The sequence below is a fragment of the Myotis davidii genome, unplaced genomic scaffold (assembly GCF_000327345.1).
Source record: "Myotis davidii unplaced genomic scaffold, ASM32734v1 scaffold32, whole genome shotgun sequence".
NCBI lineage: Eukaryota > Metazoa > Chordata > Mammalia > Chiroptera > Vespertilionidae > Myotis > Myotis davidii.
In genome coordinates, this window is record NW_006286587.1 from 1,711,621 (window position 1) to 1,722,416 (window position 10,796).

Consider the following 10,796-nt stretch of genomic DNA (forward strand, 5'->3'; position numbering starts at 1 on the left):
AGGTCTAGAGTGGCTGGGTGGCCGGGGTGCCACAGTTGCAGACTGTGGACTGGCCTCCTGAGCGGGGAGCTCTGGTTTTCCTCTGTGAGGCTAGCTTCCGGGTCCAGGTGGGGTGGGTCTGGGCGTCCTGCAGGCCGGTGGAGCTGTCCGTGAAGCAGGCTTGTGTGGGGGAGAGAGCCTGGGAGGGAGTGGGCGCGAAAATAGGGACTCCCTGTGAAAGCAAAGGCAGCCAGTTGCCCCAGAAGGTCAGGGAAGTGATGGGGGACTGGTGGGCAGAGGATGGGAGGGGCTGCAGGGCCCCGGCTCTGTGGGACAGAGGTTGTTTATGAACTGGCTGCTCCCGTGATGAGGACCCACTGGGTGGGGCAGGATGCATGGAAAGAGGGGAGGGGCCATTTCTGTCACCCCTGCCCCAGTGCAGAAGGAGGCAGCCTCCCACCGGTCCCTCCAGGAGAGACTGGACTGGAGCAGCCCTTTGGGGTTTCTGATTTGCCTCTGGGGCCCTGGTTAGCCCACTCTCTGGCTTGAGAGACATGCCTGTGGCCTCCCTTTGCCTGCTGAGTCCTGTGCCATTAAAGGGCTGGCGGGAGGCTGAGAGAGAGCAGTGGGTGGGAGAAGCTGGAATATGTGGGAGAGAGCGGGGAGCTGTAAAGATCTGGGTGGGCTCTTTGTCCTCATGGGCAGAGGACAGGTACATGTGGAGCCCTGAAATCCAGCAACATCGTGTGCCCCCGACCTCGACACCCTCACCCCAGGAATAGATCCTTGGAGAATTCTCTCCATCAGGCAAGAAGTCCTAGGCCTTGTGATTTGGGGGGGACTCTCTAGGATGGGGGTCTCCAGTTTCAATTCCCTACTCAGCCACACCCTGTCCTGGTCCCCAATGACTGATTGATCATGTCAGTTGGATAGAAGTCGGTGCCAGAAGTCATGGTGAAGCTGAAGATTAGAGGTCGATATGAGGTCAAGGGCCAGGGGTCATCAGTCCGCGGGCAAGGATGGGTCAGTCCATGGGCAGGGTTAAGGATCTGTGTCTGTGGGTAGGTAGGGGTCAGGTTGGGGCCAGAGTTTAGCCTGTGCTTGTAGTCAGGAAATGAAGTTACTTTCTGTGTAAATCAAACTGCCCCACCCAATGATTCTTAAACCCAAGCAGCAGTAATCTGAAATTAACAGGCCCCTGGGACAGCGTCTTCCTCACCCCATTTCCAGCCATGGACTCTGCGTAGACATACAGCTTTTGGGAGTAGCGGTGGTCCTGAGCCCCATGTTCATCATTCTCCTTCAATAGTTCTGAGTGTGTGTGCATGATGGGGGAGAGGGGGCATGTCCTGAAGACAGATGGTGCTGCCACCCCCTCCACCTCCACCTCTCAAGGAATCAGCAGGATCCTCCTTTTTTAAAAATATATTTTTTTATTGATTTCATAGAGGAAGGGAGAGGGAGAGAGAGATAGACACATCAATGATGAGAGAGAATCATTGATCAGCCCCACCCTGGGGATTGAGCCCACAATCCAGGCATGTGCCTTGTCCAGGAATCGAACCCGGACCTCCTGGTTCATAGGCCAACGCTCAACCACTGAGCCATGCCAGCTGGCAGAATCCTCCTTCTTTAACACAAATTGATTCCGGTCTTCCCTCCCTCCCTAAAGAATGAAGCATGACTAGAATAAACTCTCAATCAGACCAAAAGCTTCTAAGAAGAGAAATTCAGAATACACATCATGAAGGGAAAGAATACTACTCACGTCTGTCCAACTCCCTGCCTTTTGTCAACCACCTACTTTTTAAAAAACATATTTTTATTGATTTCAGAGAGGAAGGGAGAGGGAGAGATAGAAACATCAAATGGCAGCCTCCTGCATGTTCCCCACTGGGGATCAAGCCGCCCTTGACTGGAATCGAACCCGGGACCCTTCAGTCCCCAGGCCGAAGCTCTAGCCACTGATCCAAACCGGCCAGCGCTCAACCACCTTTTTTTTACCTCAACTTGATCTTCACCCTTCAACCCCCTGTTTGACCCATTTTGCAGAAAAATCACCAGGGCAGAGAGGCAACCAGGATACACTCCACCCAGATGCCATAATAGGTCCTTGCCAGCCCTGAGACACCAGTGTAAGGCACTCAGTGAATCACGCACTCAGAAATGAAAGGTAACTGGACCAGCTTCAGACAGCTGGCGAGATTATAGGCACTCAATTTAGATGTGGAATCCAGCTTAGAGTGACGACTCCTAACTCTTTTTTCCTGGTGGTTCTAGAATCTAGATTGTTTCTCCTCCAGGTATAATCGCCTTGGTCCAGAAAACCCATCCATTCATTCAACGAAGTGTTTCTCCGGCACTTAGTTCAGAACTTGGCACAAAGAAATGCTCAGTAAATTTTTGCTGAAGAATTGAAATGACGTACAAATAGGGCTGCCAGCTTCTCCTTTGTGGCCTAGATCCACTGTGTGCTGGTAAATGTTTTACAGTCAACACTACAAAAGGGAGAAAACCCTGATTTGTAGTGTTTGCCAATTTCTGTGATGTAAATGCTCCCACCATGGCTGATTTCAAGCTACCAATGTGATGTCAATGAATGTGGAATTGGGAAGAGATGCAGAGAATCTGCTTTTGCCAGCTGGTGGGAATCAGCCCCAGCAGCCACTCCATCACCCTGAACTGGGCTCCTGTCCCTGGCTCACTAAGCCTGTACACACCCCATCTATTTGCTTTCCCTTTCTCAACATCTCTGTGCTCTGTGAACGCCCAGGACCCGCCCCTGTCTTTCCCCCTGATTCTGATTCCTGGATATCCAACTTTGCACCTCCAATGATAGCAGGATTGAATGTATCTGGAAACCTCCATGGTGCTGGCCATGTGGGATGATCCTGGACATGCCTGGATGTCTGTGCATGACGGGGCTGAGTTGTGTGAACTGTGCATTAGTAAGGATGTATATGTGCATGTGTGTGGGGTGGGGGGCGGGATATGACAGTGCCCACCTGTGTCTGTTGGTGTTCTAGTAGCAAAACTTCCTGGCTACAGAGAGGGAGTGGGCTCTGGGCAGCTCCCCTTAAGCTTTTTGCTCCTCCGAGTATTGCCCATACATCAGCTCCTGATCTCAGCCACCTTCCTGGAAGTGCTAGCTCCATTCGCCTACCCTCTGCTCTCTCCTCACCTAGGCTTACCTGACTCCCACCCCTTCTCGTCATTCCACCCAAGTGCAGCCCTGGGCCATTCACACAGTTGTTTCCAGTCTCATCTAACAACTGAGATGCCATGAAACCACAGCAGGCATCTAGGTCTCCTCGGCCAGCCCCCCTTCTGGAGTCAGCCTTTTTGCGGAGGGTCCTTCCCCTTCCCTTCCCCCACTCTGCTTTCTGCCAGTGACCCCCAGACACACATCTCCACCTCAGCTTCTCCCTGACCTCTAGAGCATATGTCCTCTGGCTCTTCTGGCAGTTCCTGAACTCCAGCCAGAACACTGCCCCTTGCGCCCTGCAGGCCTGTGTCTGTGGGTAGGGTAAGGGTCAGGGGAGCTTGCCCTTCTCCAGTGTTCTCCATCTCACCACCCATCTGCCGGTTTGAATCAGATACTGTCATCCTTGACAACTTCTTCCTAATCCCCATATCCAATCCTGCCACCTCCATCAGCCCTGTTGGTTTGAACCTCTAACTTAATTGTACCTACTTCTGTTTCAAGATACACAGCCATGAGCATCATCAGTCACCTGGAGCCCTGATTGGGCTTCTGCTTCCGTACTGTCCCACTGCAACCCGCACCCCCATGCAGCCAGAGGAACTTTTAAAAACGCAAATCCAGTCATGCCCCCACTTCCACTCTGCCACTTCAAAACTTTCAAGATTGCCCAGCCAGTGTAGCTCAGTGGTTGAGCATCAACCTATGAACCAGGAGGTCACGGTTGAGCCCCGGTTGGGGCATATACCATGGTTGTTGGCTCAATCCCCAGTGTGGGGCCTGCAGGTGGCTGCCGATCGATGATTCTCTCTCATCATTGATGTCTCTATCTCTCTCTCTCTCTCTCCCTTCCTCTCTGAAATCAATTTAAAAACTATATTTTAAAAAACGTTCAAGATTTGCTGTTGCCCTTTATTTAAAACCAAATCTGAAATAGGGTCCGCGAGGGCCTGCCTGCAGGGCCGGGCCAGGCCAGCCCAGCCCCTCTCTCCAGCCTTACCATGCTCTCCTCTCTGCCGCGCTTGTAACCAGCTGTGACCTTGACTGCATCATTTGTAACCTCAAATCCACTTGGGTGTTTATCTGATTATAAGCAGTTCCCCGCCAGGTGTGGGCCCCTGGGCCAGAGACAGTGTCTCTCTGGGTCTGTCTCCGATGTCCCCCAGCACCTGGCACAGAGTGGGCACCAAAAACATTCAGGACCATCCTGATTCCAACAAAGCTACTGTTAAAAAAAGACCTTTTTGAGAAAAGCTGGGACGGTGGACTGAGCATTAGAAGAGATTAAGGAATTAATTTTGTTGCACATGATAATGGTGCCGTGCAATGCTTTTAAAAGTCTATCTGTTGGAGAGACATATTGAAGAATTTATAGGTGAAACAACATGGTGTCTGGTATTTGCTTCAGAAGACTCCAGCCAGCCGAAACCGGTTTGCCTCAGTGGATAGAGCGTCGGCCTGCGGACTGAAAGGTCCCAGGTTCGATTCCGGTCAAGGGCATGTACCGGGGTTGCGGGCACATCCCCAGTGGGAGGTGTGCAGGAGGCAGCTAATCGATGTTTCTCTCTCATCGATGTTTCTAACTCTCTATCTCTCGCCCTTCCTCTCTGTAAAAAGTCAATAAAATATATTTTTTTTTAAAAAGACTCCAGCCAGAAATAAATAAATAAAACAAGTAAGCATTCCATGAGGGAACAAAGGAACGAATAAATGTCATTTGTATGTCTGTTCCTGTTCACAGCCTCGGGGCCTGCGAAGATGCTGGCTGTCCCGGAGCTGGGCCTGCAGGGGCTGTACATTGGTAAGAATCCCTCACCTCTGCCCCCACCCACCCTCCACTTGCCCTTGTCTGGATAGGGGTGCCTCTCCCAGAAGTTCCTGAGAGTTTATGTGTGTACACACAGGACTGTGTACGTAAGTGTGTGTGTTTGTGCACGCTTCACTCCTGTGTGCACACAGAACATATCTGTTTATGGGACCGTGTGTGTGTGTGTGTGTGTGTGTGTGTGTGTGTGCAGGGGCGGGAGGCCAGGAGGCAGGAGGGACACTCCTCAGGAAGTCCACTCACAAAGACCTGGTGGGCTGGGCCTTCCTTCCTGCCTCCCTTCCCAGGCTCACGCCACACAGCGCCTTGGCCCTTCAAGCTAGAGCTGGCGGCAGGGCCTAAGCCTGTGCTGGTCACCTGAGGAAAGGGAGCTCTGAGGGTGTGACCAAAATGCCCTGCCTCTCCAGCACCCCAAGACAGTCTCCAGCCCTGTCCAGGCACTTTTTAGAGTCCCCCTCATTTCCTGCCCCTCACATATGTTCCCAGGGTACCCAAGGCCAGAAAGGGCTGGGAGCTGTCAGGGCCACCGCCAGGGCAGCCGCTGAGGGAGCACAGGCCCTGGGCCCCGGCCCAGCCTGAAGCCAGACAATTCGCTTTGTCCATGGGTCTTTATGCCAAACTCCATCAGCCCCTCATCCCCATGCCTGATCTCAGGGCAGCCCCAGTCCTCCTCACAGGAGCCCTAGGAAAGCCCAGAGTGGTGGCGACAGGCCACCAGCCCACACCTGGGGGATGTCTAGCAGACAGACCCCTGGGCTGCCTGAGCCTCTGAGCCAGGCTTTGGGCTGCCTTCCGGGGCTGTGCTGCTTCCTTCCACTGAAGGCCCAGCTCAGTCCTGGGCCTGTGAGAGAGGCTCACTGGGGCCCCATGCCCCCCAATGCTGGCTCCACCTGTATGTGTTGTTGTGGGGGGTCCGGGGGATGACTTGGGCTTCACTTCCTATTTTTGTGGACACCCCTCAGCTCAGGGCTGGGCTGGGGCGGTGCTGCCCTGCCTTGATCCTCACAGGCAGCCAGCTGGACCTGTCTTTGGCCCTTGGCGGGAGTCCTGGGTATACTGGTTAATAATGCGGATGTTTTTCAATAGATGAAGTTACACATATGTTGATATGTATGCGATTTGATATCTATGCTATTTTGTTGTATTGCTCCTTCAGATTACCACTTGTTCCGGTCGATGGCACACGCACTTTCTGAGCAGCACTTCAAAATGTACGAAGAAGTGGAAAATTGGGTCTCTGAATGGTTTGCCTCAAAACAAAAAAAGTTCTATTGGCAATATTAACCGGTTAATAGCCAGTCTGCATTATTAACGGTTAATACAGATTTTGTAATCAGAGAAAATACGATAATTTCAAGAGAAACATCAAAAGTGCTTTATTCAAAGTAATGTCCATCGCTAGCTACACATTTCCCCATCTTTCAGGTAATTTGTGGATACCGCCCCAATAGAAGTTTTCTTGTTTTGAGGCAGACTATTCAGAGACCCAATTTTCCACTTCTTCGTACGTTTTGAAGTGCTGCTCAGAAAGTACGTGTGCCATCGATCGGAACAAGTGGTAATCTGAAGGAGCAAGGTCTGGTAAATACGGCGGGTGGGTTAATACTTCCCAGGCAAGATCTTTTAACGTGTCTTGACTAGTAGAAGGGGGCTGCTCTCTCAGGTTCTGAGAACCATGTGGCTGAACTCTAGGGGGAGGGGAGCAGTTAGGTCTGTAGCTCCCCCACCTTTCCTGGTTTCTTCACCTTCTACCCCACCCCAGGCAGGAGCTCACCCACCCCATCTCTCCTGCTCTTCTATCTCTGCACTCAGTCTGCCCCCACATACGCTGCTTCTCAGTCTTTCCGCCCCGCCCCCCGTGTCTGAGGGGTGCTGGGGGAGATGAGGAGTCCCCAGGTGAGGCATGGGTCATCCTCCAGGGATGGTCACCTCTAACCAATAATAAGCCCTCAGCCTGCTCCTGCCTCAGGTGTTCTTGCTCAGTCTCGTCCTTCCTCCCCTCCCACCCATCCCCCTTCTTCTGCAGGGCACCCCTGCCTTGGCCCAGCAAGGACCGATGGGAGAACCTCCCAGGCCTGGGACCCAGCTGCCAGCCCCCTACCCTGATTGTGCCACAATGTCTTCCCCTCTCTTTGCAGGCTCCAGCCCAGAGCGGTCCCCCATCCCCAGCCCACCCGGCTCCCCAAGGACCCAGGAAAGCTGTGGCATTGCCCCCCTCACACCCTCGCAGTCTCCCGTAAGCCTGGCGTGGGCATCTGGGTGGTGGGTGTCCAGAGTGGTGTGGAGGGGGGTTGGTGCTCCAGAAAACAAGACCTGGAAGGGCTGGGGCAGGGCTGGGGGTACCACTGTGCCTCCTGCCCCAGCACACCCCAGTCATGCTCTCTGCAGAAGGGTTACCCTTATGTGACCTTGCACTTAAGGGGTAACAATTCTATTGAGGTGAGCCCCAGTACTAACACCCAAATACCCACTCCAGGATGACATCCAGGGGCTATTGCAGCTCACCTGCCGGGGGCAGGCGTATTTCTGAGCATATGGTTTTTTCAGGGTCTGCACTGGCCCTCCCGGGGCTACCCCGCCCCCCTCCTGTCCAGTATAGCCCCACCTGAGGAAGAGGAGACATGCTGCTAAAAAATCCAGAGTTTGGAAATTACTAGTTTCAACTATCCAGGACATAACCCTCCCCCAAGCTCGCTGGGTCATCTCACCCCAGACAGCCTCACCCACATTATCGAGCCTGGGGGCCCCTTTGTTCTCAGGGAGCCAGGCCTAGGAGAAGGCAGGGGCCACTCTGGGCACGTGCACGAGGCCTCTCCCGTCTGCCACAAAACCGACAGTCTGGTTGTGTCACTGTGGCCACAAAGAGCAACAGGGTCGAGTATACACACAGGTCCATGTGCTGTGAAGCTGCCAGGAGGAGCGTAATTGCTCCCAGCTGGACCCGGGCTGTGACATGGTGTGAGATGGGGGTGGGCTAAGGCTGTGCAGACCGAAGGTGGGCAGAGAACCAGGAGCCAGGAAAACAGGAGCTTGAGCTAAAAGCCGCGCAGGGCTGCCTGAGAGGCAGCTGGCGTCTCCAGGGATCAGCCTGGAGCCCGGGAAGGGAGGGGAGCCCAGGCCGGCAGGTGGGAGGAGGTGAACCAGTCAAGAAAGGGGGTGGGGGCTCCCATGTACACCCAGCCTGGCCCTTGGGCTGCTCCCTAACTCTAGGCCTTGCACTTGCAGAAGCCTGAGGCCCGAGCCCCACAGCAAGCCTCCTTCTCTGTGGTGGTGGCCATCGACTTCGGTACCACTTCCAGTGGCTATGCCTTCAGCTTTGCCAGCGACCCTGAGGCCATCCACATGATGAGGTGAGGGCCACGGGGCTCTGAGATTGGGTCGGGGGAGAGGGGTTGGGCCTGGTCCCAGAAGTACTGTCACTGAGGCGACATGGGGTACCCTCAGAGGTCCTGCCACCCCAAGTCTGGGCTCCCCTCTGGGGTTAAAGTTTGGAGGATGGCCCTTGGCCTGTGCCCCCAGCCTCCACTGGAGCAGTTCCCTGCCCTCTGCCGGAAATGTTGGGCTTTATTTTTAATTTTAAAACATTTTATTGAGATATAAAAAACATACAGGAAAGTACACAAATATCTGGCTTGCTTACAAACACATACTAGTACACACATATATGTATGAATATATGTGTGTATGTGTGTTTTAAATAAAAATGGAATATCATACAATTTGCCTTTTTTATTTTTTATTGATTTTAGAGAGAGAGGAAGGTAGAGAGAGAGAGAGAGAGAGAAACATCAATATGAGAGCATAACATTCATCGACTGCCTCCTGCATGCCCCCTGCTGGGATTGAACCTGAAACCCGGGCATGTGCCCTGACCAGAATTGAACTGGCAACCTTTTGGTACATGAGATGATGCCCAACCAACTGAGCTCACTGGCCAGGGCCAATTTGCCTATTTTAAACTTTCAACACTATTCTGTAGACATTTCATGTCAATACATAAACCTACCACTTTCTTTTTAACAGTTGCATAGTTTTTCCATAGTATGGATGTTTCAAAATTTATCCATTATTCTACTGATTGTTTGTTTGTTTACTTGTTTTGGGGGGTCTCTAATTTTTCACTATTACAAAAATAATGCTGCAAAGAATCTCCTTCCTTGAAAACTTGTGCTGAGATTTCTATGGAGTAGATTGCTAGAGGCAGATTCCTAGGTCTGACATCTCAAATGAAATACAAGGACATGAAGGACCAGAGGGCTAACCGAGTTGACACAAGTCACACAGTTGTTATGAAAGAGATGGTCAAAAAATCCATCCTGATGTCGAGTTTTAGTTGAACAAACATTTCTTTAAACACTCCCTGCAGCCCTGCAGACCCTGATCCTTAGAGTGTGTCTTAGTGGGGCTGCAGCCAATAGGTGGAGCTCTAGAAGACCCCAAAGCTCCCAACTCAGACTGGAATGGGGGATCAGACACTTCCCCAGGGCCCCGAAGGCTGGATGGAAGGGTGGATGGAGAGACCGATAGTCAGGTCCCTGCCTCACAGGTACAGGGACTTGACCTTCATGAGCCTGGACTATTGTTCCCCTTTCTCTGCTCCCACATGAAGCCACAACGGCTCTGAGCACTCACAGTCCCCTAGGGTCAGCACACGGCAGCTGAGGCCACGCTGCGCCCCATGCTGGAGCCAAGGACACATGAAGGGACACTGCCTCTGTCCTGTGGAGGTGACAGTCACAGGAAGTCACTGGGGGACGTCCTGGCCTCCTCCCAAGCCTTCCCCACCCCTACCAGCCACCCAGTCCCATCACTTCTGTCTCCTTACTATCTCTATAGTACCCATCCACTTCTCTCCGCGGCCACCACCCTCTCTCACCTGGATGGTTTTTATTCTCTGCCCTCCCTCCCCTCCAGGCTGTTGATACATGGTGACCTGTCACCTTTCTCAAGGCCACTGTGATCATGCCTCTTCACCCCCCAACCTAACCCCCAGCAAGAGAGAATTCCGATACGGCATTTGATGTTCTTTAGCTGACCTTAACACTCCTTTCTTTTCTCCTGCTGCATTTTGAGCTAACCTACAGCTAGTTCTCCTGTTCTTTCACATTTCTAAGCGTTGGCACATACTGTTATTCTACCTGGATTCCCAGTACCTTCCCCAAAGGGGAAGCGTGGCCTAGAGGAGTCAGGAAACCAGGGAAGATCTCCAGGTCAGAGAACTGGGCAGGGAGTTCTGGGTGGAGGTCTGCGTGTGCCTGTGAATAAGGAGGTTTGGAATGGCATTCAGGTTTTGGGGGACCTGGCAGAGGTGCAGTCAGCTGGGGTATTGCTGCTGAGGTGGGTCAGATAGAAATGTCATGACTACCTTAAAGGAGCTTGGCTGTGGAGGACGGCCCTGAGCGAGGCGAACTAGCTGGCCGGGAGAAGGCCTCTGCTAGAATGCTGGAGAGACACATGAGGAAGCCAGACCCAGGCAGATGGATGGATGATGGCCTGCTGCTCCGTGTTAAGGGTGCAGGGAGACAGGTCAAATGACGAAGGGAACCCAGAATGCCGGGTGCGTCCCGTAACCCCATGAATAGGGAGGATCCAAGAGCAGCATTCATGGAGATTTAACTGGATTCCAAGCACCATCTTTCTTTTCACAAGAACCCTAAGAGGCAGGTACTGTTATTATTCCCATTTTACAGTAGGGAAGACTGAGACTGGGAGCGGCTAAGTGGCCTGCTAAGGTCACACAGCTCACCCCAACGCCGTTATCCAACCCTCCCCCCCCCCAAGTGAGGGTTG

General features: G+C 52.8%; 1 protein-coding gene across 1 annotated transcript in view; it reads left to right on the forward strand.

The window, feature by feature from the left end:
* Nucleotides 1-4,920: 4,920 nt before the first annotated feature.
* Nucleotides 4,921-10,796, forward strand: part of HSPA12B (heat shock protein family A (Hsp70) member 12B) — a 13,912-nt gene continuing 8,036 nt past the window's right edge. Inside the window, exons 1-3 of the mRNA XM_015560220.1 lie at nt 4,921-4,982; nt 7,145-7,242; nt 8,232-8,356. Coding sequence (XP_015415706.1) covers nt 4,940-4,982; nt 7,145-7,242; nt 8,232-8,356 — 266 coding nt within the window. The 5' untranslated portion in view covers nt 4,921-4,939. The remainder of the gene's footprint in view (nt 4,983-7,144; nt 7,243-8,231; nt 8,357-10,796) is intronic.